Genomic DNA, 27,758 nt, shown 5'->3' on the forward strand with positions numbered 1-27,758 from the left:
ATGGTTATAGAGTACTTAGCATTTCAGTAGGAAGAGCTGCTGTACATAGCAACACGAAGTATTTCAACATCGGAAAAGCATTATTCAGAAATCGTTCGTAGATTTTTGTATCATATATTTCAATTATACTTAGGGTCGTTTTTCAAATCATGTATAGATGATATTTGCATCTGAACCAATTGATATATTAGTTCTGTATAATTACATATATTAAAATCTATACTGTGGATGTGCTCACACATGAATGCTTTTAGCCAAGTCACCACGACAATGGCTCTAATTAACTAACATATGCAGCGATGACAATACAATGCATCTACTATTTTTAACGTCTTATGAAATAGAATTAGAATTTACATACAAACACGAAATTTGAGTTTCCAAATCATTTATCCTATGTTTGAATTAAAAATAACTTTCTGTTTTTCACTGTTAATCTTGTTTATCGGCCATAACCATAGGAAACGTTTCTAAACAAAGCAACCGAAGTAATATAATTTTGATTTACATAGACCATCATATAAAAATGAAAGTTTTGTGCGAAATGTCTATAATTCCTTTGACTTCTATTGACAAGCGTCAATCAATATTCACATTACTAGTCGTTGTGTTTAATGGAAGCGCCCCCCGTGTTACCATGAACAGAATTTTTTGTTTTAATTATCTCTAAATGAATAGTTTCAGCAGCTGGTATAGCCATTAACCATCAACTCCCATCCATAACGTTTTATGGGTAATGTTTATCATCTGACCAGCTGATTGTGATGTGCTGTAGAACCCAATGCTGTACAATGTATACGGTTTTACCTTGACCCACAACTGTGGGGTTGCAGGGGACCCTATGAATAAATGTCATTGGTTCTGGCTGGTGATATGAGGGTCATATAAAGTATAGCGATGGTGTAGTGTGGTGTATGTTGAGAAAATTACTTCAGACTCTTGTGGGTGTGTATTCTCCAGAGTGATGCATCTCGTAAGACCTTGCTCTATTTGCCTGTTCTGGTCAGGTCTTTCCTGCCACAGCGAAGAACAGCAAGATATTTATGTCTGCAACTGATGTACCCTTTTTAGTCAAATAATAATTCTATCGAAATCGGATTAAATCACGGTATTCCAAACACTCCGGCTTAGCAAGGTTTTGTGTGTTTTATGTCATACGAGGCCACGCAGCCACCATGGCCGAGTGGACAGTGTCGCGCTGGAGAGAGAAGTACTTCACCATTTAGCACCATATCGGTCTGTTATCACTGTTTTCATTACTTAATGCCACCTAATCATTGGCTGCAAGACCTGCGCTACATGCTCTTTCCCTCTTCCCTTGTCCTATTATGGACCTGTGAAGATCCGTGTTAAAATTGGTCTTCAGAAACGCTTGTCGTAAGAGGAGATTAACGACATCTGCGTAGATCGATGATGAGAGAGGCGTTAAACAACAAACCAGGCCAATCATCGTATTATGTGCCACTGTTATTCAATAACAAGTGTTAATATTAATTCTCACGTTTATATACTACACAACACTTGATTTCATTTACATTTAGCTTGAAAACGGTGTAAAAATCCTTATCGAACCGTTCTCATATGCAGTAAACCAAAATTTGTCAATCATAAAGTCGTGTGCTATATTACTGAAAGGTCGTTGGTTCAGATCATATTCCTGTCTTGCATAAACCATCACACCTGCGCATCCTACATTTCCTGTACAAGGTACATACTATTTTCAGACGTGACGTTCCGGACGACACAGTTGACGTCATGACGAAGAAGGACGTGGACGAAGGCTGGGCGTGGGTGGTGCTGGTGGCGTCCTACATGAACGGGTTCCTGTTGTCAGGAGTGTGTTACATGGGTGGGATGTTCCAGGTGGTTCTGTTGGAGCACTTCCAGCAGAGTGTGGGCCTGACAGCCTGGGTCACGTCAGTGTATGCCTCGCTTATGTTGTTTGCAGGTAAGTAATGCAAGTAGCATGTAAGTTTGTAGTAATGTAAGTAGGTGTCTTCTCAGTCACATTGCATTAATGTTTCCTGCAGACATACATTATGTTATGACTCCATGCCACAGCCCTACATTATTTCAGCTTGCTTTTTCAGCTGCAGAGATTGACAGGGAGACTCGTTGTAATGCTTCCTATCATACGGAATACGTAAACATTGATTTATGAAAAAATCAAATTTGGGTTCAAAGCATGACTGAAAGTTTGAACACAACCGGACGGCACGATGAAGCATCTCTTGATGGGCGAAGCTGCATTTGCCGCCGGTGTGTAAGATTTCCTCGTTATGTCAATACCATTCAGTCCCGTAATAAATGAAGCTCTTTCTGCTTCATATGGAAAAACTTGAAAGCAAAGATCTTTTGCTGGTGTTATAGCTGTATGTTTGTGTTGAAGCCATTACCTACGTCCAACTCCGTTTCTTATGGGTTCTTATTTACTGTTAGTGATCGACAATAACCACGTGTTTGCAGGTCATTGGCGAGTGTCGTCACTTCCTGCTTCGATTGTCGGACTTCCGTTTAATGTGGTTCCTCTTTTACTGGTAATGATCTCCAATAACCATGGAAGTTGCAGGTCCACTGGCGAGTGTCGTCACTTCCTACTTTGACTGTCGGCCCTCAAGTTGATGTGGTTCATTATTTACTGTTAGCGATGCCCAATGACCATATTGCTTGCAGGTCCACTGGCGAGTGTCATCACTTCCTACGTTGACTGTCGGCCCTCTAGTTGATGCGGTTCGTTATTTACTGTTAGTGATGCCATGTGACCACGTGTTTGCAGGTCCACTGGCGAGTGTCGTTACTTCCTACTTTGACTGTCGGACTTCCGTGATGCTCGGCGGCATTCTCCTCACGGTCGGCCTGGCCGGAAGTACCTTTGCAACATCCTTGAGCGGCTTGTTCGTGTCATTTGGCATTATAGCAGGTGATTAGTTCTGGTATCTTCTTACCTCCTATGAAACATTAAGCGTTGATGGAAGAGGGGTTCTCAAGTACATCATACCCGTGAAGGTCCCTGGGTAGAATAGGTTTTCAGCAACCCATGCTTGCCATAAAAGGCGACTATACTTGTCGTAAGAGGCGACTAATGGGATCGGGTGGTCAGGCTCGGTTCCCAAAGGCGCAGATCGATGCTCATGTTGTTGATCACTGGATTGTCTGGTCCAGACTCGATTATTTACAGACCGCCGCCATATAGCTGGAATATTGCAGAGTGCGGCTTAAAACTAAACAAACAAACAAACTAACTAACTAACTAACTAACTAACTAACTAACTAACTCAAGTACATCAAAATATCAGATTTGTTGCTGTGTAAAACTTGTATATTTGTTGTTGTCAGCAAGCCTAAGACAGATAATGCGTTAGTGAGTGAGTGGCATTTTACACAGCTTTTAGCAATATTTCCCGCAATATCACCAGAAATGGGCTTCACACATTGTATCCACGTGGGGAACCCTCGGCCTGACAAGCGACCGCTTTAAGTCAACACCCACGTGTACTCACCGTGCCAATATTTAGAAGCAGTCCAAAGACATTCGATATATCACACCCGAATTCTTCCCTACTGTTCATGTTTCGATAATGACTGAACATTTTCTGCACAATATTTGGAAATAATCCTTTGTTCACATCTATCACAAAATTGTTTTCTAACATTACTTTTTTTATTACCACACAGGCCTTGGATTGGGATTAAGTTACACGCCCTCTGTCGTCATTGTTAGCTATTACTTTGAAAAGAAACGGACGCTTGTGACGAGTGTCGCCCTCTCAGCTGCCGGCACCGGACTCCTGATTGCGCCTTTACTATTCCGATACCTACTGGACAACTTTGCTTGGCGAGAGTGCCTGGTCATTTTGGCGGGAATCTGTTTTCATATAACCTTGTTTGGAGCCCTTATGTTCCCGATACACGAAAGAAAGGACTGTCGGGCTTTCTCGCGGTGCCGGAAACGGAGACCTAAAGATCTTTCAGAAGACCTCGCTGCAAGTCAGCAACTCACTGGAATTGCAGAAAATGGCATTGATCGTTCCAAGGTTACAGCATATGAAACGGATAAGTATGGGAGCATAATTCTCAAAGACGACTTTGAACCATCCAAAAATGAATACATCATTCCGGAAACCGTGACTCCAGGAAGTCAGCTAGACATATTTAAAAATGTAGCCTTTGTTGTGTTTTGTGTGAACCAGATTCTGGTTAACGCAGCATGTGGGGTGTTCAACATCCATCTGGCTGCTTTCTGTGAATCCTATGGCACCAGTTCCCAGCAGGTTGCCTGGGTCCTCTCAGTCAACGGCCCAGCCAACATTGTGTCGCGAATACTCCTGGGGGCGTTTGCACACGCCAGCGAGCGAGATGTGTGGATTCTTTATTATGGCGTTCTTTTGACTTCCGGTATGATATTCTGTATAATGCCCCTCTTTGCAAAGACATACGTCACCCAGCTTATAGCTGTGCTTCTCATAGGAACATATCTTGGGGGATCATATTCTCTACCACCGGTCCTCACAATAGAATGTGTGGGCTTGAAGAAGCTTGCGTCAGCGTTTGGTGTGACCATGATCTGTGCAGGGTCTGGGTGGCTGGTGGCGCCACCGATAGCAGGTATGACCTTTACAACATTGTAGGACACTACTAACATGTGTATGTTTACAGAATGATAAAGATATATAAAATAAAAAAAAATAATAATAACATAAACAATAAGAAAAATAAAAACAAAACAAAACACAAGGATTTCGTTAAGACCCGTCGAATAATGTCTCTCGACCATAATTTCACTCTTTCATTATCCTGTTTTACATGTTTTAAGGTAAAAAACAAAAAAGACAAATTTTACGGAGAAAATTCGTAAAGACTCCCCGTATAATGTCGTCTGTCTATCATTATTTCACTCTCTAATCTTACTTGTGATTGCGATCAAACATTGTTTAGGAAATACAGTTCGCTCTTCCCCATTGTGTTTTGTAATAAAGTATAATTTTGCTCTGAGCTAATATAATTAAAGCACGGGGACGGTAGTCCGAGTGCTTTGATGTTAAAAGAGATCAGGGCAAACTATACTTAATTGCAAAACACATTGAGGTAGAGGGAACCCTACATCTTTTGTAAGATGCCAAATTTAATACTTTCTAATGATAATTTCGATTAAGGCAGAAAACAAACGACGGCGTCGGTGATCTAAATTATGAATCCTAACACAGTGCTAACTGACGAGTTGTTCCTTTGACATGTCTACAGCCCTACGGTAAGACGCACGTCACCAGACAACAGATGATACACAGTTTGTTTACGTTCATGTTAAATGCCGCCTCCAAAATATTCAAACTGCATCACTGATAAATGTACACAGTATGGGGCAATATGAACGTCGCATTTCTACTAACGTAAGTTTAATTAAGTACATGCAGATGAAGCAGACTAGTCAAGCGACATTCCACGATTGCATTGTGAGAATGTAAACATTGCGTACGTTCGTTGGGAAATTAGGGTCGACCTATGAGACGTTTTATCCGTCGGAAAAAATTAACTGCAAACCAAAACAAATACCCAGGGTGCAACACGGTAGTTTACTGTAGCAGCCTGTATGAAGCGATGGCAACTGACATGCAACGTGACGTTGGTTTCATTGTGACGTAATGCAAAATACTGGACAAATTTTATGGATAGCAACTTCTTGGGTCTATTTTCACGACATTTCGGGGCTTATCCTAGCCCCCTCATCAGGTTGAGTTGAACTGAACAGTAAGGCTAACTGTTAACACTGTTGAAGAATCACGTAATGCAAGGTGTTCGGTCCCGAGGGGGCAGACTTGAATGGCGTAGTGACGCTAAGGCATTGTGATGCAATGCAAAAAGAGCATATTATTGTCTGATAAAGTACTTTGATCTTTCACCGAAGCATGTTAGAATTACACGTAAAACTCCATCGTTAAACTTTAAGGCTGAGTATACACTTGTCTCATGATGTTTTTTCAAGCGCCGTGTGTCCATTTCAGGGTGGTTTGTTGACTTCACCGGCTCGTATGATTACAGTATGTATCTTGCAGGTGAGTCACTGAACTTTATGTACACAGGTAGAGTACACAGATCCTGAAATGTAGGTTTCAAATTATGTGGCATTCGTACCTCGTGTAACCTCTCTGAGATCCGCGAGAGAACTGTTTTTCAGCAGCTCCACCCATAAGAGGCGGTTTAGGGGTTCGGACATGACAGGCTTGCAGGCTTAATCGATGCATGCCATTGTTTCCCAGCTGTGAGGGTCGACGCTCATTTCAGTCACTGGATTGTCTGGTCTAGGCTGAAGAGGAACAGGTTTATGGATTGACAATTTCTTTATTGAAATAGATGCGACGTTTCTGTGCAGATGCCAAAACCACATCAAGCATTTATTGCAATGAAGAAATATGAATCCATCAAATTTGTTAATCTTCGTCATACCAGCTTCTAACTGCCACTTAAAATGTTATTGCCCAGACTGAATTATTTTCAAGGGGAAGTAAGAAGCAAGAAATACTGAATGCAGCGTAGAAGATGAAAAATGGAATCATGGTAAAAGATATTGTAATATATCATTGAATTATAATGATCTTCAAACGATAATGTGTGTATTTTAGTGTTCTTAATATTGTGTAAGTACAGTGGTAAGTGTTAATTGCTGACATGCGTGTTACACTGGTCACCATTGATGAGTGGGTTCGAAACAACCGGTGCCATCGCTGACTTCAGTAATTATTCAAATATTCTTCAACCGCTGGCAACTCCCAGACATGAGAGTGAGTGTAGTTTTACGCCACTTTTAGCAATATTCAAGCAATATCACGCCGGGGGACGCCAGAAATGGGATTCACACGTCTACAAATTTTTGGAATGGAACCCAGGTCCTACGCGGGACGAGCAAACAATTTAACCACTCGCTTACTCAACAGTCCCTACTTCGTGAAGGGCCGGGTTCAGCAGCACGCGCTTTTCGTAAGGAGCGACTAACGGGATCGATGACACATGCCATCGTATCCCAAAATGCATAGATCGATGCTCAAGTCAGTCATTGTCTGGCCCAGACTTGATTACTTACACACATAGCTGGAATAATGCGTGCGGCGATAAACATCATACATTCAACACTCTCTGACGCTGATCTATGTACAGTGGAAGCTGCCAAAATCGGCACTCACTGGGACTGAATAAACACTCCGGTTTAAACTATGAGCCGGATTGTAGAGCTGATGATTAAAGTAGAAGCCACGGATGGGACTGAGACTTTGTCAGAGTTGACAACTTGCCGGATTGGATAGATGCCGGTTTTGACAGCTTACACTGTATTTCTCTTTCAGGATGTGATGATGTTTCTGTCTGAATGACACCTCTATCCCAATTGCGTAGATCGATACTCATGATGTCAATCACTGGATTATCTGGTTCTGACTTGATTATTTACAGACCGTCGTAATATGGCTGGAATATTGCTGCGTGCGGCGTTAAACATCAAGCGACACTCTCTGACACTGGCCTATATTTTCTTTTCAAGGTGTAATGATGTTTCTGTCTGTTCTGATGGGGTTGGTGGTTCCACAACTCATAAAGCCCGAGAATGAATACCATATTCATCGCGATCACTCACTCGTCTTTGATGATGAAGAGAAAAATGCTGAAGGGTGAGTGCTGAAACTTTGGCTGTAACGAACTTAAAGGGACAGCCATTCCCTCTTCGTTATAGCCGTACATTGTTTTAGGTATTTTGACTAAGGCTGCATAAAAAATTAAATGTTCCTGGGGCACATTTTTTTTTAAAGTGACGAAGGCGGTAGGACTTTTAAAAAACATTGATCACAAAAAATGTGACGAGGAGGAACATATTTTAACACGTCACAATTTAATTCTGGACTCACAAAAGTCCAGAAACTCTCAGCACTGTGGCCACTCTCGCACAAGCGATTTCGCAAAATTAAACAGGCAGCTGTTATGTATGTGTGCTAAGGATGAAAAAATGAAAAAATTTTTTTCGAAAACTCAAAATTTAAACTCGCTCGCCCATGGGCGAACAGTGGCCAATGGGTAGGCCCATGGGCAGACCCATGTGCGAAAGTGTTTAATTTCATCCAGAATAAATGTTTTGGAGGTTGTAAATGAATGAAAAAATGTTAATAAGTATCATGACACAAATTTCAGCTTGTTGTGACTTGACTCTGCTAACTGACAGTGATTTTAAAAAATCTCGCCCATGGGTGAAAAACATATTGGCCCATGGACGAGAATACATGTAATTAATTTCATTGAAACTACATGGGTTTTTTTCCAGGCTTTGCAGTTTTTCAATAAATGAACGTGTATTTATTAGTGTCTTGACACGAAATTAAGCTTACTTTGACTTAATTCGGCTAATTAAGAGTGATTTTTCATTTGGCCCATGGGTGAGAATATTTACTTTTACTCTAAATACAATGTTTCCCATGTTGTGGAGGTTGTGAATGGATGAAAGTATGTTCATAAGTATCATGTCACAAAATTCCACTCATTTTGAATTAATTCCGTTAATTTAGAGCTATTTAACAAAATCTCACCCATGGGTGAGAAACATTTTGGCCCATGGGCGAGAATATTTCCTTTTACCCCAAACACATCTTTTCCAATATTTGGAGGATGTAAATGAATGAAAGTACATTTATGAGTATCATGACAGAAATTTCAACTCATTTTGACTTAATTCCTCTAAATGAGAGCAATTTTGAAAACTCTCGCCCAAAATACATCTTTTCCTGTGGTTTGGAGGTTGTAAATGAATGAGGATATATTTATGAGTATCATGGCACAAAATCCAACTCATTATGACTTAAGAATGAAGATTTTTATGGATATCAACTTCTTTATGAGAGAACACAACGTTTCGGAGTTAATGCTTACTCCTTCATCAGGTGATTGAGAAAGGGATACAGAGGTGTATTTATATGTACAGATAAAACAATAACAAAGTAACAAGTGGAATGAGTTAACGAAAGCTAGTATAAACAAGCACTGATAGGAAGCCGATAGTTATGATAACAATGATGGAAGCCAATGGTAATGCATTATAGTTGATTGGATATGTTTACATAACACAGATACGGGGTAAGGACGATGTACATGATTGGGGATAAGGATGGAAGCCAATGGTGATGCATTACGCATGATGGGATGATGTACATAACACACGATAGGGGGTGAGCATGTTTACATGAGGGTTGATGATGTACAAACACAAGTAGGTAAGGATGTACTCGGGTAGATTGGCTATACATGAATTACATAGATAGAATGTACACAGATAGATGAGATTAATTTATCAATAAGTCCCAGGCACTTGGTAGATACACTCCTTGGTCGCGGTTGATGGCTGGTTTCTGTCTCCGAATCTCGATGGCCTCTTGCAGTTTCCTTTGATGCCAGTTGTTGTTGTTGGTAGATAGTATCCTAGTGTCCTCCCATCGAATTGAGTGTTCAGGGTTCTTGAGAATGTGTTCAGAGATGGCCGATTTCTGGTCGAGTTTCCTGACTGCGGTCTGATGTTCCTTCATTCTGGTGTTGATTGGTCTCAGCGTTTCTCCAATGTATAGGTCGCCACATTATGACTTAATTCTGCTAATTGAGACCGATTTTCAAAAACATCACGCCCATGGGCGAAAAACTTTGGGCCCATGAGCGAAAATATTTCCTTTTCACTCCAAATACATCTTTTCTAATGTTTTGGAGGATGTAAATGTATGAAAGTGCCATTGTGAGTATCATGACACAAAATTCAACTGATTTTGACTTACTTTTGCGAATTCAGGAAGATTTTTAAAAATATGCCAGAATAATCACTTTTACTCAAAATACATCTTTTCCTGTGTTTTGGATTTTGTAAATGAATGAGGATATATTTGTAAGTATCATGGCACAAAATTCAACTCATTTTGACTTAATTCTGATAATTTGTAACAAGTACAAGAATCTGGACTTCCACTTAAATTTTCATAGCCTTTTTTTATTGTCTTGGAGGTTGTAAATATATGAATGAAAGTGTGTTTATAATTATCACGACAAAAAAATGAAATCATTCCGGTCTTAATTCGATTAATCTCTCTCGTGGACGAAAATATTTTCGTTTGCTCGTTTTCTTTATTTTTCAAACATATGGTTTAAAAATAGATGAAATTCTAATGACAATTCAGTTTAATTTCGTGAGTTTAGTTTTATGTCGCACTCAGCAATATCCCAGCAATATGGCGGCGGTTTGTAGATAATCGAGTTTGAGCATCGACCTGCACAATTGGGAACTGATGACATGTGTCAACCAAGTCAGCGAGCCTGACCACCCGATCCCGTTAGTCGCCTCTTATGACAAGCATAGTCGCCTTTTATGGCAAACATGGGTTGTGAAGCCCTTTACTTCCAGCAACATATACAGTACACTTAGAATACTAAGCCTTGAGATTCTTTTGAACTTAGGTATTCTATAAATATACCAAAATTCAACCTATATCTATGAAGTTGCAGTTATTTGTGAAAGCCCTAATCAAGAGTGACCAAACTCCAGTGACTATGATGGGACACATTAATAAACGGTGTTGTGAGATCTTTAAACTGTATTGAAATATGTCTTGTCAATTCCACTGACATTCACCAAATGTACCTACCTAGTAGTTATAAGTGTACCTACCCAGTTTAGCATGTTTCGTTTTAATAGTGTGGTCTCCATTTTTAGTAATTCCCGTTTGCCCGTCCCGGCTTTTCTTCGTCCGAGGTTTTATGGGGTATTCTCCTATTTGTCAGACCAGAAATTATCTACAACAGGGGTAGGTCACTAACTTGTTTTCTTTACCATTTGTACTAATTAGTATGCACCAATGCACACAGTGACCTGATTCGTCTCCATCGCAACTTAGGCCGCGTTTAACAGTACTTCAGCCAGTTTACTGTATCAGTCGAAATCTTACAATGAATGAATGAATGAATGAATGAATGAATGAATGAAGAGTAAGAAGTATATGTGGATGAATAAAAGAAATAATAAAAGAAAGAAGTACATATGTGAATGAATGAAAGAATAAATGATACACCATGGCCATCCCTTCCAAAACATGCTAAAGAACGCAAAACTATCGTTAGATCACATGTGTTAACATCAGCTTGTTATTGTCTCCCTGGTCAGGCGTAACAATTGTCAGACAGGTTAAAACAACAAACTATCTGGTTGACTGCACAGCTGCCTGTTGACGTAGTATACCCACATCACCTACTTTTCCTGCGTAACCTTCATCTACATCACCACCCTTAATATATTGAGCAGAGAGCACAGAAGGCCCTATAGCTGTAACCACTGAACCGTGGCGTCTCTCTGCTCCCAAGTTCCCAAGTGGGGGATGTCCTTGTCTACCTCTTCCATTAATCTTAAAACATCTAACAAGCTCAACGCATGCATCTTTTTATTAAAATGTGATGTTATACATAATCATAAGAGTATTTTTGTGTATTATTCAGTTGATAAATTATTCTTTTATGATATATATACATGTATGACACGCTGGACAGGTCTAGGGCATTTTGTGTTAATTTACCATTCCCATTTTCATAATGCTTAAAAAAGACACTCATTAATCTATCACAGAGTTTTGTCATTCCTTCACTCCAACACGGTTGCTAAATCCCCTATGTTCATAGTATATCGACTCTGCCATACCCAATTCACCTAATCCTGAGAAATCAACCAGTCATGACATACCCACATCGCCTAATTAATTTTCCGTACCTATCGAGTAAAAAAGACATAAAATGGGAGGACGCCTTGTTAACTAATGGGAGTGAGCCTTGTAGGGAGTACCCTCACTCTCACAAACCCACGTATTGAGGAGAAGCGGCCGTGTTTGTCGGGGATTTTTCTGGCTTTGCTAAATAAATCGTACATAAACATGTAAAATATTTTGCTTTGATTCTGTAACTACCCACATTATGACATTGAGACCATTTTGATTTATCGAGTAAAATACGATTGAATAGTTTTGAGTTTGAATCTTGCCACTTTAGCGCTCTATCTTTTTAAATGGGGCATGCATACTAATATTTAGGTGTTTTTTAGTATTCCATCTATTTGTTTAAATTGACTGATTTACATGTTTTTGCTTTGTTTGGGTTTTTTATTGCAAGTGGCCCAGCGATTGAGACTGCTTTGATACCTGTAAATTTATTCTGACGTTTGACGAGCGGGACGTAAACAAGAACATATATGGAGCCCCTGCATCAATACGTATTAAAGTGTTTGAAACATTATTCTAGACCATTATTTGTACACAACTGATGAAAGGTACCTGAAAGATCAAGGTTCATAAGAACGTACAGGGCACATTTCTCCTACCCCATTTAAGAATGTCCATTTCTGATTGGTTCACGTGGCCTTGCGAGGGAGAATAGATCATTAAGTTTTACCCCGCCACGTGGGAAAAGCCTGCATCCAGTCAGTGAACTGTAAAGCAGTGGTTCGAATCGACTATAGTTAGTACCATGTTAATATAATACATGGTTTCAGCTTGTTTTGATGCTCTATTTACATAAAGTGATATTTAAACATTCGTTATGGTAAATACGGTGTAGCAATGTGTTGAAGAGTATGCGGGTTTTCTTCATCCCATTTCATCCACCGATGAGAATGGTGGTATCCTCTTTTGGTTCACACCCGGATTGTCGATTGTTTTATCAAATACACAACAGGACTGTCGAAAAGCAGTGGAGTGTGACAGTGCTCAACACTGTTCTAATGACACCCGGAGCGTCGACTACCTTGGAGAACTTGTGCCCGAGAATAGCAGAAGACTCGTCTCTACGCTAATTAACGAGCTAAAACACATACACAAAGACTTCGGTGAAAGAATGAGCTGTGGAACCAATTCCTGAATGATAGTCGTCGCACGAACAGTAGTCGAGAAAGTTGGCGTCATCGTGAATCGAGGGTCTGTGAGCAATGTAAACTGCATATTGTGACACAGTGGCCACAATAAAGAATAAAGAAGAACTTGACAGAAGGCTTCAGCGTCTCAACGAGCAGCTCCAAAGACAAGAGATTTCCGTAATGAGCTGTGCTCATCAGACAGTCTGCCTCGCTCATACTGACCACATTACTGTACTTTATAACGTATTTGGTTTTCCTTCATGTCCGGAGCGTCGAACGCCATAGTGTTGACACCTGATTACCTCCTCACGTAATACCCGAAACATCGAATTTACAAAAATTTCAATTCAATTTTAGACAGCCCAGGCAAGTCGTTTGTTTAAGGAGTAAGAGGATTAGGAGGCATGGTCGACTAGATTTCTTTGTTTAACTAATCCCACACGGCCTTCACCAATAGAGGGAATGATTTCTGTTCAGTTATGACATTGCTGTTCTCCATATGTCTCTATTTTCTCCACACATCTCCATGTTGTTGTATTTTTGTGTGTTTTGTAACTCTGATTGGGACTGGTGAACAAGCTTTACAGTACCTCACCCATACAGCATATAATACAAAATATAAATGAAGCATGTGTCGTCATCCATATGAACTATCATATAATAACATATGCATACATATCATTACATCAAATACATCTAAAGTATAAGTAAACATGAAAAACAGAATTATGGTTTGTTGTGTCTGACTAGCTCTTTGTAGAAACACTGAACATTTGTGAGAAGGTTTTTGACAAGTTAATTAGTTTCCTGTTAAAAAATTAAAAATCAAGCTTTGTGTTTTATGATAAAATCGTGGACGGATTCAACTATTTTCTGGTTTTCACAGTGAATAAGTTCTTTTCCGTTCACCGAAGTCATCATAGACCACAGTGAGAAAAGGTCGATCTTCAAGCAGTAAGGAAGACCATGATAGCGTATGGAGTACGTGTGTGTTGGTCATCTCCTCCGTTACCCCCTCCCCGAATCCACACCCCACCAGGGCATGTAGGACTTGTCTCGGTGGATAAAAAGGGACTCCTATAACCCCATATACCCCTAATCACAATGCTATAATTTGTCGTTTTTGTGTATCCGGTTTTGTGTATTCTGTAATATTGCATAGTACTAGTGAAGTGTTAATCAAAGCAATATTTTGCTTGCTAAACGAACCACATTCTTTGAGAATCAAAATATGTTTTAAGCACATTTCCAAAATTGAAATGCAGCATGCACACAATAACTAAATTGGAAGGAATATCGTGCCGGACAAGGTTTTCCAGAGCACCTGCACATAAATGTCAATGTCTTTCAAATACTAATATGTGCAGGTCTTGCAAAAGAACAAAGCAGGTATGCTCGACGCATTATAAAACAATCAATTCGAGGTTTCCTTTGAATGTGAGATATTTGGCTGCGCGTTTTGCGCAATCAGTCTTTTTCATCCATATACACTCACGAACACCTGTTCATTTCAAAGCTGGTGTCCCCTAATGACCAAATGTGATCCATGGATGAATTTTGTATATGACAAGTAAAATACACTTGAAAGCGGCAGCTGTTATACTCCAATAAACAAGACCAGCGGACGAGACATGACTTTTTCGGCGCAAATTGTCGTAGGCGCTTTGCGGAAATTACGTAAGGGAACGCGGAAGAAACAGAAAGCGTCATCGTTCCGCTCAGTTTCCATTGTCTTTGCGAGTTATGCTGAGATACTCAACAAACTGAGATAAAAGTCAAAATGATGAAAAAGTGGAAATCAGTGTGTGGATTAGAAATTGAAAATCACTCATGAAGTCTCTGACAAAGTAATATCTGTTCAGGTCATGATCATTTGGAAAAAAATACGAAAGTTCTGTGAATATACAACTTCTTATAAGGTAAGCAGCATTTCGGCGTAGCTGCTAAACTCGTTATCAAGAAAGGGATATCTTACAGGTAGTCCTGTAAGTTAAACCTTTGTTTGGTCGAGGTCAAAATCATTTGGTGTAGTGACAACAGTGTTGTTTTATGGGATTAGACACAGATTTTCTATAAAAAAAGGTAAAATGTGTGTCCTCAGGAAACGAAATAAGACACATGTACCAGAATGTAAGTGGATCCATGTTAGCGAGTTCAATCAGTGACTTCAGTTAATAAAATGGGCTTTCAGTTCACCCCTTCCATTAGTAATGAGTTATTTAGTTTCTTGGTAAAATTGCTTCCAAGGTGAATGTTGAAAATGACAGTTTTCAGGATCATTTTAACAACTTCAGTTATGACAATCAGTTATGGCTTCAGTAAAGCTGCTATGCTTCACGTTTCGTCCTACCTATTTTACGGGAAGATACCTTTGTGTAAACAGCTATATGTTCATTTTGAGAACTGGTAAAAAGGGAGAATATATCTCGTGAAAATGAATTTTGAAAGACTGCAGATCAACAGTTCAGTTGTCTCAACAACATAATTGCTAAAATACTTAGAGACCACAATCACGAAAGCCAAAGTAAATCTATTCGAGTGTAGCAAAAATAGTGAAAATTTATTTTAAAAAAATAGAAAAGTAAACGCAAACTCAATCTTGATTACATTACATATACCTCATAGCCCGATATAATGATTACACATTAATAGTATGGATACGTTAATCTATAGTTTAAACTAATCTCCTCAAGTAATCGGGACTGGATTGGCAAGCATAAACATACATATCAATGCCTCTCCATACCAATAATATAATTACATAACATACATGATAACAACACTTCATGTTCCGTTCGTCAAACGCCAGAATAAATTTACAGTTATCAAAGCAGACTAACAGGCCCACTAGCAGTAAAAAGACAAAACAAAACAAAAACAAATAAATTAATAAATCCAAATGAATGGAATACTAAAAACCACCAAAATATGCACGCCCCCTTTAAAAGGGTAGAGTGCAAAAGTGGCAAACCGGTAAAATATGCCAAGATTCAAACTCAAAACTATACAATCGTATTTTACTCGATAAATCAGAATGGTCTCAATGTCATAATGTGGGTAGTTACAAATCGAAGCAAAATATTGTACATATATGTATCATGAAATAATAATTTATCAACTGAATAACACATAAAAAATACTCTTATGATATGTATAACATCACATTTGAGTAAAAAAAATGCATGCGTTGAGCTTGATAGATGTTTTAAAGATTCATGGAATAGGTAGAAAAGGGCACCCCCACTTGGCAACTTGGGAGCAGAGAGACACCACGGTTCAGTGGTTACAGCTATAGGGCCTTCTGTGCTCTCTGCTCAATATATTAAGGGTGGTGATGTAGATGAAGGTTACGCAGGAAAAGTAGGTGATGTGGGTATACTACGTCAACAGGCAGCTGTGCAGTCAACCAGATAGTTTGTTGTTTTAACCTGTCTGACAATTGTTACGCCTGACCAGGGAGACAATAACAAGCTGATGTTAACACATGTGATCTAACGATAGTTTTGCGTTCTTTAGCATGTTTTGGAAGGGATGGCCGTGGTGTATCATTTATTCTTTCATTCATTCACATATGTACTTCTTTCTTTTATTATTTCTTTCATTCATTCACATACACTTCTTGCTCTTCATTCATTCATTCATTCATTCATTCATTCATTCATTGTAAGATTTCGACTGATACAGTAAACTGGCTGAAGTACTGTTAAACGCGGCCTAAGTTGCGATGGAGACGAATCAGGTCACTGTGTGCATTGGTGCATACTAATTAGTACAAATGGTAAAGAAAACAAGTTAGTGACCTACCCCTGTTGTAGATAATTTCTGGTCTGACAAATAGGAGAATACCCCATAAAACCTCGGACGAAGAAAAGCCGGGACGGGCAAACGGGAATTACTAAAAATGGAGACCACACTATTAAAACGAAACATGCTAAACTGGGTAGGTACACTTAAAACTACTAGGTAGGTGAATTTGGTGAATGTCAGTGGAATTGGCAAGACCTATTTCAATACAGTTTAAGATCTCACAACACCGTTTATTAATGTGTCCCATCATAGTCACTGGAGTTTGGTCACTCTTGATTAGGGCTTTCACAAATAACTTCAACTTCATAGATATAGGTTGAAGTTTGGTGTATTTATAGAATACCTAAGTTCAAAAGAATCTCAAGGCTTAGTATTCTAAGTGTATTGTATATGTTGCTGGAAGTAAAGGTCTGTGTTCGGGACCCGTGAAGATCTGGAGTAGAAGAGGGCTTCAACAACCCATGCTTGCCATAAAAGGCGACTATGCTTGTCGTAAGAGGTGACTAACGGGATCGGGTGGACAGGCTCGCTGACTTTTGCTGACACATGTCATCAGTTCCCAATTGTGCAGGTAGATGCTCATGCTGTTGATCACTGGATTGTCTGATCCAAACTCGATTATCTACAGGCCGCCGCCATATTGCTGGGATATTGCTGAGTGCGACAAAACTAAACTCACGAATTTAAACTGAATTTTCACTAGAATTTCATCTATTTTTAAACCATATGTTTGAAAAATAAAGAAAACGAGCAAACGAAAATATTTTCGTCCACGAGAGAGATTAATCGAATTAAGACCGGAATGATTTCATTTTTTTTGTCGTGATAATTATAAACACACTTTCATTCATAAATTTACAACCCCCAAGACAATAAAAAAAAACCTATGAAAATTTAAGTGGAAGTCCAGATTCTTGTACTTGTACTTATCAGAATTAAGTCAAAATGAGTTGAATTTTGTGCCATGATACTTACAAATATATCCTCATTCATTTACAAAATCCAAAACACAGGAAAAGATGTATTTTGAGTAAAAGTGATTATTCTGGCATATTTTTTAAAAATCTTCCTGAATTCGCAAAAGTAAGTCAAAATCAGTTGAATTTTGTGTCATGATACTCACAATGGCACTTTCATACATTTACATCCTCCAAAACATTAGAAAAGATGTATTTGGAGTGAAAAGGAAATATTTTCGCTCATGGGCCCAAAGTTTTTCGCCCATGGGCGTGATGTTTTTGAAAATCGGTCTCAATTAGCAGAATTAAGTCATAATGAGTTGGATTTTGTGCCATGATACTCATATATATATCCTCATTCATTTACACCTCCAAACCATAGGAAAAGATGTATTTTGAGTGAAGGCAAATATTCTCGCCCATGGGTCAAAATGTCTTTCTCCCATGGGCGAGAGTTTTCAAAATTGCTCTCATTTAGAGGAATTAAGTCAAAATGAGTTGAAATTTCTGTCATGATACTCATAAATGTACTTTCATTCATTTACATCCTCCAAATATTGGAAAAGATGTGTTTGGGGTAAAAGGAAATATTCTCAATATGGGCCAAAATGTTTCTCTCCCATGGGTGAGATTTTGTTAAATAGCTCTAAATTAACGGAATTAATTCAAAATGAGTGGAATTTTGTGACATGATACTTATGAACATACTTTCATCCATTCACAACCTCCACAACATGGGAAAAGGTGTATTTTGAGTAAAAGTAAATATTCTCACCCATGGGCAAATGGTTTTCGCCCATGGGCGAGGCGTTTTGAAAAATCACTTTAAATTAGCCGAATTAAGTCAAAATAAGCTTAATTTCGTGTCAAGACAATAATAAATACACGTTCATTCATTGAAAAGCTGCAAAGCCTGGAAAAACATGTAGTTTCAATGAAATTAATTATTCTCGTCCATGGGCCAATATGTTTTTCACCCATGGGCGAGAATTTTTAAAATCGCTGTCAGTTAGCAGAGTCAAGTCACAACAAGCTGAAATTTGTGTCATGATACGTATTAACATTTTTTCATTCATTTACAACCTCCAAAACATTTATTCTGGATGAAATTAAACACTTTCGCCCATGGGCCTGCCCATTGGCCACTGTTCGCCCATGGGCGTGCCCATGGGCGAGCGAGTTTAAATTTTGAGTTTTCGGAAAATTTTTTTTTCATTTTTTCATCCTTAGTACATATACATAACAGCTGCCTGTTTAATTTTGCGAAATCGATTGTGAGAGAGTGGCCACAGTGCTGAGAGTTTCTGGACTTTTGTGAGTCCAGAATTAAATTGTGACGTGTTTTTTAATATTTTGTCTGTCAGAAATACATATTGGGAAGTTCGCCACGTTATAATGAGTTGTAGATTCAGTTACACTCGTTCTAAAAGGCACTCATCCTTTTAGTTTACAAATGAATGATACAGATGCGGCCAAGTCAAATTTATATTTTCAAATCGCAATAAAAATTGTTACGCGCACAAATAGAAGTGACACACCGTTGCCCGAGAAACATTTCATTTGTTTTATTTAGCCTAGAGTATACAGTATGTGGCTGGGACAAAAACATGGTTCGTTATATCCATTAATTCGTTAAAAAGCCGTTCGTTGTAAAGACTGAACTGTACTTTATTTTTAAGTACCCATTTATCTTAAAAGTGTTTCGTAACTGAGCGTTTAAGATGTAAATTAATTTACCAGTAATACTTTGCAATATTTAGATGTAGTGAGGTTATACTGTTGTTATTACCAACATCTCTGGTCGTTCGATCAAAGTTTGATTAGTTTGTAATATTTAAGATTTAATAAGGAAAACCTGAAATTTGAAAATTGTTGATAACAACTCTGTTTATTACATAACATTTACTATGTAATATGGGAAAATATAAATGATTGATAACAGCTCCGATTATTAAATAAAATATCGATTAATTTGTAATGTTTAGTATGTAAAAGGGAAACTTGGTTTTTGATGATAACCCTAGATATTTGACCAAATTTCAATTTGTTTGTTAGGGAAACTTGTACATATAGACGAGACCGGCATTGCTTTCCATTTGTATTTCAGTGCTGAGTTATCAACGAAGGAGAAGGGTTTGATTATTAATGGACAATCTTAACAGTTTTGTTATCCTGTGTTTGTGGGTGAAGATGATTCACCTATACGGATTATCAAGATGACATCAGTATATGAAGGAGATACATAGGTCCGTAAATCTGCTTAACTTAAGACCGAAGCGAAAATCGGATGAAGATTATCTAAAGTATGTATCGACGGAAGCGGAGTGCCGGCAGTGGCTGGTTGAGTATAGTGAAAGACTGTTGAGTGTATGTCAAGAGGAGTTTGTGATTAATAGTTAACATTATTGCTCTTTCTGAGCCGTGTAGTAGTATAGCGTCTAATTTGAGAGAAGGCGTTATGTGATCAAGAGAAATGATCTACTAGTATCAATTATATCAACACGAGTTGATAAGGTTACAGATATCCGAGACTTGTCAAGGCTATTTTTACCTTTATCAACAAGTGTTGATATAATTGGTATTAGTAGACACGAGGAATAGATTCTATTTACAATACAAAAAAAACATTCTTCATTAGTGTTCAGTGTAAATGTACATCTCTCAACACTTTACTATCATAGACTTGCATTGCAGCATTGTGACGTCATCAAGCCCATGACGTCATGGCACTGACGGCATGGCACAAAATCTACTGTGAAAACGAGGAGTAGGATCCCACACAAGCAAGATCTCCTGTGGAACTCTGTTTTGGACAATTAACAAACCGACTATGGTAATATGGAAGATTCGAAATGTCCTAAACTTACAGTGATACAGTACATATATGCGATCTGGCAGACACCAGAAGCATACCTAGGTCATATTTTATGAAGGAGTCGTAAGCTGCTCATAGATCAGTCAGTCGGTGATGGACAGAGGTAGATGAGCGTACAACTGCAGCCTGTCTCTGGGCGCACGAAGACGACTGATAAAGTGCAGCCCACAAGGAAAAGATGGAATCTCACTAGTGCCAAATGCTCCACAAACAGATTTACAAATTATTGTGAAAATGCTCAGATTACATGTAACTAGATGAGATTTCTGTGACATTCGGAGCCAAGTCTTGAAAATCTTTATGCACAAACGTCATGTTGTTAAGTGAACAAAATATATGCCTATCTTGAAGATACCATTGAATCTTATCGTCAACGGGAATCAATCTTATTTTTTGTTTCAATAAATATTAAGATATCTCAATCTATACAGGGGTCTTGGACATCCGTCAAATGGGCGGTGACGTAGTCTAGTGGTTACAGCGGAGGCATTGGTTCAAGTCCATGTATGGGTACAATGTGTGAAGCCCATTTCTGGTACACCCCGCTGACATATTGCTGGAATATTGCTCAGAGCGGAGTTACAGTAAATACACTCACTTTGATGGATCTGATGGATCCAGTTCGTTGAATGCCTGTTTTGTGTAGCTGGATAAATAGTGGATGCGACGAAAGTCGCGTGATTTACGTTACTTTATTGTACATGAACAAATCTCCAACACATCTCCAACAAATCTCCAGTGCTTTGGCACGGGCAAAAAGGACCATAAGTGCTCTTCGTAGATTGTTTCCCATTGTTTATTTTATTTCATATACATGTATATGTTAAATAGTTCTCAGGTGTTTGTTGGTTTGATATGTATATTGAAGTGTTTGTCTAGAGAGTGAAAAAAGTAGTAAAAAACATCCCTGAAGAACATCACCTGGTATCTTTATTGTTTTGTTGTTTACTATTTCTAATTTGGTTGTTTATTATTGTTTGTTTCATGTTTAACACCACACAGTTTTCTTCCAGCTCTATTGACAACAGTCTGTAAATAGCAAGGTTTGGGTTAGACGATTCAGTGATTGATTCTGCTTTACACGCTCAAAAACGCCACCCATGAAGATCTGTGTTGTAAGTGGTCTTCATGGACGGGGTGTCATGGTTGGTGAGAGCAAAGATGCTAGTTGTTCTGTTAATCAGTGGTCCTTGGATTGTGTGTTCCAGGATCGATTGTCTACAGTTCGCCAGCCCGTGAAGATCCAAGTTAGAATTCGTCTTCCGCAACTCACTTGCAAGAGGCGACTAACAGGGTCGGTGGTCAGGCTGGCTGACTTGGTTGACACGTCATTGTATCACTCTTATGTAGATCGATACTTTTGACGTATATCACCGGGAATCTGGTCCAGATTCGAATATTTACAGACTGTCGTCATATGGGTTGAATATTGCTCAGTGCGGTGCGTGCTACTCCTATAATGTAACTTTTATCCATTTATCCGAATATGTTTTCAGATATTTATTTATCAATGTGAGGATTCACTATTCGAGATCGAGTTGTTGTCAGTCAGAGCTTGATTACTTTACAGGTCGGTGTGAAATATTTATGGAGACCTTTAAATACGTTTGCGTGTTTTATATTTAGTAAAGATATTGTTGAAGTGTGCATGTAGTGAGCTACGTTGAAATCTATCGTTTGTTGAATGGTTGAATAGTGAATCTTGAAATCAAATCTGGAAATGTGAAGAATAATGAAAATTAGGGGTGGGTATTGCTAGAATTTTCATATTGCGATATATTGCAATGCGAAAGCAAAAAACTACTCATAATCGTGATGATGCTTGATAATAATAAAACATATGTACAACAAATTCATACAACAGCAATAGTTGATTAAACTTTAATAAACACTTTCAGTCATGACAACATATAAATCGTGAACCTTTTTCCAGCCAAAAATGCTGCCAGACTGAAGCCTTCGTTTTGGCGCAAAACTAAACTCACAAAAGTAGATGTAAATTTAATTTAAAGTTGAAATACACCCTAATATTATTTAGACACTAGATCATTTTACCTCATCTTGTTTATATACATGACATTTAAACTTATGAATCGCAAACGGAATTATATATTCTGCAGATATTTTGTACGGTTCGAATGGTTTATTTTGTTGTTGTTATGTTGGGGTTGTTTAGTGCTACTTGTTACGTAATTCCGTGGGCGAGTTGCAGAATATATATACTCATCGTAATTACTGACGGGTCATGCGACTAAATTGAAAAAAAAATGATAAAACTTTTTCAGTGTGAATTTCACGTTCAGTTGAATGTGGCATGTCTATATTCTAGCAGCGTGCGCGGTTTCTTTAAACATTTTGAATTGATCTCCTTTTGTTGAGTATTTGTTACCTTAGTCCATCGTCGTCAGTCTTCTGTCTTCAGTTGTCAGTCTTCAGTTTTCATTTTTTTTCACATTGTCATGTCCATGTCTCCAAGCAGTCAGTGGTCTTCTATGATGTCCTTCGCTGTCAACCAAACTGTTAATAAACGAGACCCATTGACGCTATTTAGCCTAATTTTAGGCTCGGATGACCCATTAATTGTGTCGCTGAGTATATGATTTCTGTAACTCGTGATGTCCACGTTGCTTGTCACTTGGTTTCTGACTGGGTTGTCATGTGCTCATGTTGAGGTAAGCGTATTTGTTACAGGATCGGTATAAATGTTTGAGAATGTGTATCTGGATCCAAGAAGTATTAGTTATGTTTTATCATTTAATAGTTCTTGTCACCGAGATGCCTGTACATTTAATAAACGTATTTCTACATGGTCGATTCCTGTTCTTATTCACACACTGTTAGCAGTCATCCCCGGGCGTTAGGGCCTGTTTGGACATTGGCCTGTTTAACTGATGAATAGTCCGCTTATATGGACTCAGTGCCACATTGCCTGCCAGACCCGTGAAGGTCCCGGGGTAGAATAGGTCTTGAGCAACCCATGCTTGCCATGAAAGGCGACTATGCTTGTCGTAAGAGGCGACTAACGGGATCGGGTGGTCAGGCTCGCTGACTTGGTTGACACATGTCATCGGTTCCCAGTTGCTCAGATCCATGCTCATGTTGTTGGTGCACAGGTCGCACGTAATGAGTGCTTGGTGTAAAAACCTATAAAATAAACAGATTTTCTGGATTATTTTAGTGATTACTACTAAGAAACATCCTTCTGTTCCCCTAAACCTAACCCTTGACCTAACCTTACCCCAAACTTAAATTTTGGACATTTAGTGATGTTTGTGAGTTGTCTAGTAATTGTTGTATTAAAATTAAGCAGGTTTTGTTAATAATATAGTATATAATGACTGAGAAATATTATATGGGGAAACGTGATATAAATAAACAATCTCATGACACGTTTGATTTGATAATCAAATATGACGTCACAATAAAGGTAAGGTCTATATTCAGTTTAAATATGTCCTCAAATAGCTTTCTGTCCGATGAGACGACTATATAAGGACAACCTCACCACCACGCTTATGCACGTGACTTTATATTTCAAGTGTGGATTGTATATGTACCTCTTCTCTACTTCTCCCTCCATCCTTCCTTCACCGCGTCCAGCAGCGCCACACCAATCCTCTTTTTTCAAAGACTGTGTTTAAGAACGGAATATCTTCGTCCGAGGTAGTCATTTTGCTTCCAGTTGTCTTCCCGACAGCGTCACCATCACGTGACATGGTTATCATAAAACTAAACGCTGCCGCCTTATTGTTCAACGAAAAACGTTTTGTCAAATCTGCAATAAAGCTGAATAAAATGGTAAGCGTTTTGATATGCTCTTGAGCTACGCATGTCTTCCGTGTCGCCGACATACTGCACGTGCAGGACGTGATTCCCAATGCGGACGACATTTGCGAGATTCATAGCTCTTTAAAAGACTACGCATGTCTTCCGTGTCGCCGACATACTGCACGTGATTCCCAATGCGCACGACATTTGCGAGCTTCATAGCTCTTTTCCACAAAGAGACTGATGTGTGTGCAATAAATAAATAACTCGTGACATATACGTATTATAATTTCGCAATGGTTTAAGTAAGTTGGGTCATTCGGTTGTCTAATCGTTGAAATGGTTAGTTAGACAACATGCCCTTATGATCTAACTATTACTTAGGATAAGAATTATGGAGAATATTAGACTGCAGTCCTTATTCCAACTCCCGCATACGTTAACCTGTTTTAGTTGATTTTACGTGCTGTCGTCAAAAATGGACAAACATTTACATTTTAATGGCCATTAATGTGTCTGTGAAGTAACATTCAAAGCACGGAGCTGTCCCACAACTCAACAAGGATGTGATATTTATAATGCGTCACCCCCAAAGTGCTGACTTTGCATTTTCGCATTTACTGTACACTCACTGGTGTTGAAAGAGGAATATCAGATTGACTTTTATCTAGCTGGATTTTCACGTCCGTCGATCACCTGATTGTCTGGTTTGTTTACAGGCCGCCGTAACATGACAGCGTACCGCTATTCGGCGTCAGACAAATGCTTCCATTTCAGGCAAATTTGTGAATGGCATGTGGTTCCATAAGACAGGGCGTAATTGCCTTTTCGGCGAACACCCGGTGTCATCACTGATTTACAGTGAATCCTTCATAAAATGTTCAGCGCTCTTTTGCCTTCTAACAATAATTAGTCGGTTTCATGGGATGTTTTCTGGAGATTATGTGTAATTGTAAACATTAGATTCAAATACCAGTTCTGATGGTTGAAATTTACCTTCATGGAAGGCTCCTTGTAGACTGTAGAGTGTAAAGATTAATTAATTTCAGTTAAGGAACCTGAGAATTAAATTCTAAGAACTTAATATTATTGTTGCGATTACTAATTTACCGTGGCAAAAGGTATAAGAGACTTGTTTGAGTGGCATTCTAGAAGTTGCTGGTGTAGAGATGACACAACTTTATGGACGACCAACTTCTTTATTTTAACAAGTGCGACGTTTCGGTATAGGTACTTAAACTTTTTTTCAAGCATAAGAACCTATACCAAAACGTCGCGTTTTTAAAAATAAAGAAGTTGATAATTCATAAAGTTGTGTCATCTCACCATTCTCTTGGTGATTATTTTTGTTGCTTTGTTTGGCTGGTTTATTTTATTTGTGTGTGTATGTGTGTGTGTGTGTGTGTGTGTGTGTGTGTGTGTGTGTGTGTGTGTGTGTGTGTGTGTGTGTGTGTGTGTGTGTGTGTGTGTGTGTGTGTGTGTGTGTGTGTTTGTTTGATGTGTTATTATTTACATATCCAAGTGCTTATGTGTGGAAGTCTGGATGCAAACGTTCTTTTGTCTCTGGTAGTCAAGTGAAAGGGAAGTAACTCTATCGCAGTGTGATGTACTGGACTTGTTACAGCAAACAGAACGTTTCACTATCCAAACATTTTTTATGAAAAACGTATGTTAAGATTAACGCTGCCTCAGTGAATTTGTACTTTGCCTGCGTACGTACTGACCTTGGATGTGCGGAATTTTGATACGATGACATGTGTGAACCACGTCAGATATTCAGACAACCCGAACCATGTAGTCTCCTCTTACGATCATGCTGGTCTGTCGCGACATTTCGGGGCTACCACACAACATTTCAAACCCGAACTGTCAGCGATAAACTGATGCGCTAACGGAGTAGAGGCGGTATTGTTTGACGTCATAACCAGTGGTTGGGTCTTAAACGTTTGTTGTTTGACCCCCTGGATGCCGAGTTTTTTTTCAGGCGCACATTTTCGTAAGGTTTGAAAAGTGAACGTTGTGAGAGCATTGCGCTCGCGTGGTCCTTGATCTACGTACGACCCGTGAAGGTCCCGGGGTAGAACAGGCCTTCAGCAACCCATGCTTGCCATGAAAAGCGACTATGCCTGCCGTAAGAGGCGACTAACGGGATCGGGTGGTCAGGCTCGCTGACTTGGTTGACACACGTCATCGGTTCCCAGTTGCTCAGATCCATGCTCATGTTGTTGGTGCACAGGTCGCACGTAATGAGTGCTTGGTGTAAACACCTATAAAATAAACAGATTTCCTGGATTATTTTAGTGATTACTACTAAGAAACATCCTTCTGTCCCCCTGTCATCGGTTCCCAAATGCGCATATAGATGCTCATGTTGTTGATCACTGGATTGTCTGGTCCAGACTCAATTATTTACAGACCACCGCCATATAGCTGGAATATTCTGAGTGCGGCGTAAAACTAAACTCACTCACTCGATCTGCTTACGGCTGTGAAATTACACGGAATTGTAGAATATTTAATTTCCTATCCGTTGGTATAAATATAACTGCGACTGCCTCGGGGGTTTGAGAAATAGACACTGCTAAATGTTGTCCAAAACATGTGTGCGTTAAAAAAGTACATTTCCGCGTTTTTTGTGGTGCACCAATAAAAGCACTGTGCTACGATTTTGTTTTAATTTTCCATCTTTACGGAAAGTGTGAGCGAAGAAAGTACAGTTTGATATCTGAACAACATGAGTGTATATTAAATGGATTTATGGGCATATGCATAAGGCCATGCGCGCAAAATAATCAATAAATGTCAAAAATGGATTTTCTTCTATGACGTCAAACGTCTACAGAGAGGTCATGCACGTATAAAGATAAGGGGGCATAACTCCGCTATGCTTTCTATTAGGTCCATGTAACTCAGATCACATGGAGCGAATTTGCTGTGGATACGGACAGTTTATTTACGTTATGTTTTTTTTCACAGTGAACCATACTATTCCATTACAAATTTCCCCCATATGAGAGGATAGTTCTTGGTACTTTCACAATTTGTAAGAAAAGATGCCAATGTACTACACGAGAAAGCTGGTAATAGTGATTTGGATGGTCTTATCCGCTACATAATTTAGTACTTATAGTCGCATATTCTCCCGTTTGTGTACATGTATTTTGATTAATTTTGCGTCATTATTAACGGAGTAAGAAACACATTTTGAAACGGAATTAAATAACTGAAAATGATGCGACAATTTAGTTGACGTCATGGCATGTTTTGTGCATTTTGTGACTTCGGAAAAAGACGACACTGGTTTGGTGATTAGTATATATCTAACCTAATTTCCACTCAGTGTGTGAAAGATCTCGGTTTCTATGTCAGAATTCAACACTTTTTAGACAGAACATAAAATGAATTGCTTTACCACTGACACAGTGTCCGGAATATATCTACAATTAGGCGG

At 38.9% G+C, this 27,758-nt stretch overlaps 1 protein-coding gene across 1 annotated transcript in view; it reads left to right on the forward strand.

Annotated features, from left to right (window-relative positions):
- Nucleotides 1–23,346, forward strand: part of LOC137281692 (monocarboxylate transporter 14-like) — a 33,368-nt gene extending 10,022 nt beyond the window's left edge. The window contains exons 3-8 of the mRNA XM_067813099.1: nucleotides 1,725–1,948; nucleotides 2,777–2,920; nucleotides 3,676–4,605; nucleotides 6,000–6,050; nucleotides 7,529–7,655; nucleotides 19,772–23,346. Coding sequence (XP_067669200.1) covers nucleotides 1,756–1,948; nucleotides 2,777–2,920; nucleotides 3,676–4,605; nucleotides 6,000–6,050; nucleotides 7,529–7,655; nucleotides 19,772–19,823 — 1,497 coding nt within the window. The 5' untranslated portion in view covers nucleotides 1,725–1,755 and the 3' untranslated portion in view covers nucleotides 19,824–23,346. The remainder of the gene's footprint in view (nucleotides 1–1,724; nucleotides 1,949–2,776; nucleotides 2,921–3,675; nucleotides 4,606–5,999; nucleotides 6,051–7,528; nucleotides 7,656–19,771) is intronic.
- Nucleotides 23,347–27,758: the final 4,412 nt, after the last annotated feature.

This window comes from Haliotis asinina, chromosome 4 (genome assembly GCF_037392515.1).
Source record: "Haliotis asinina isolate JCU_RB_2024 chromosome 4, JCU_Hal_asi_v2, whole genome shotgun sequence".
Classification (NCBI taxonomy): Eukaryota; Metazoa; Mollusca; class Gastropoda; order Lepetellida; family Haliotidae; genus Haliotis; species Haliotis asinina.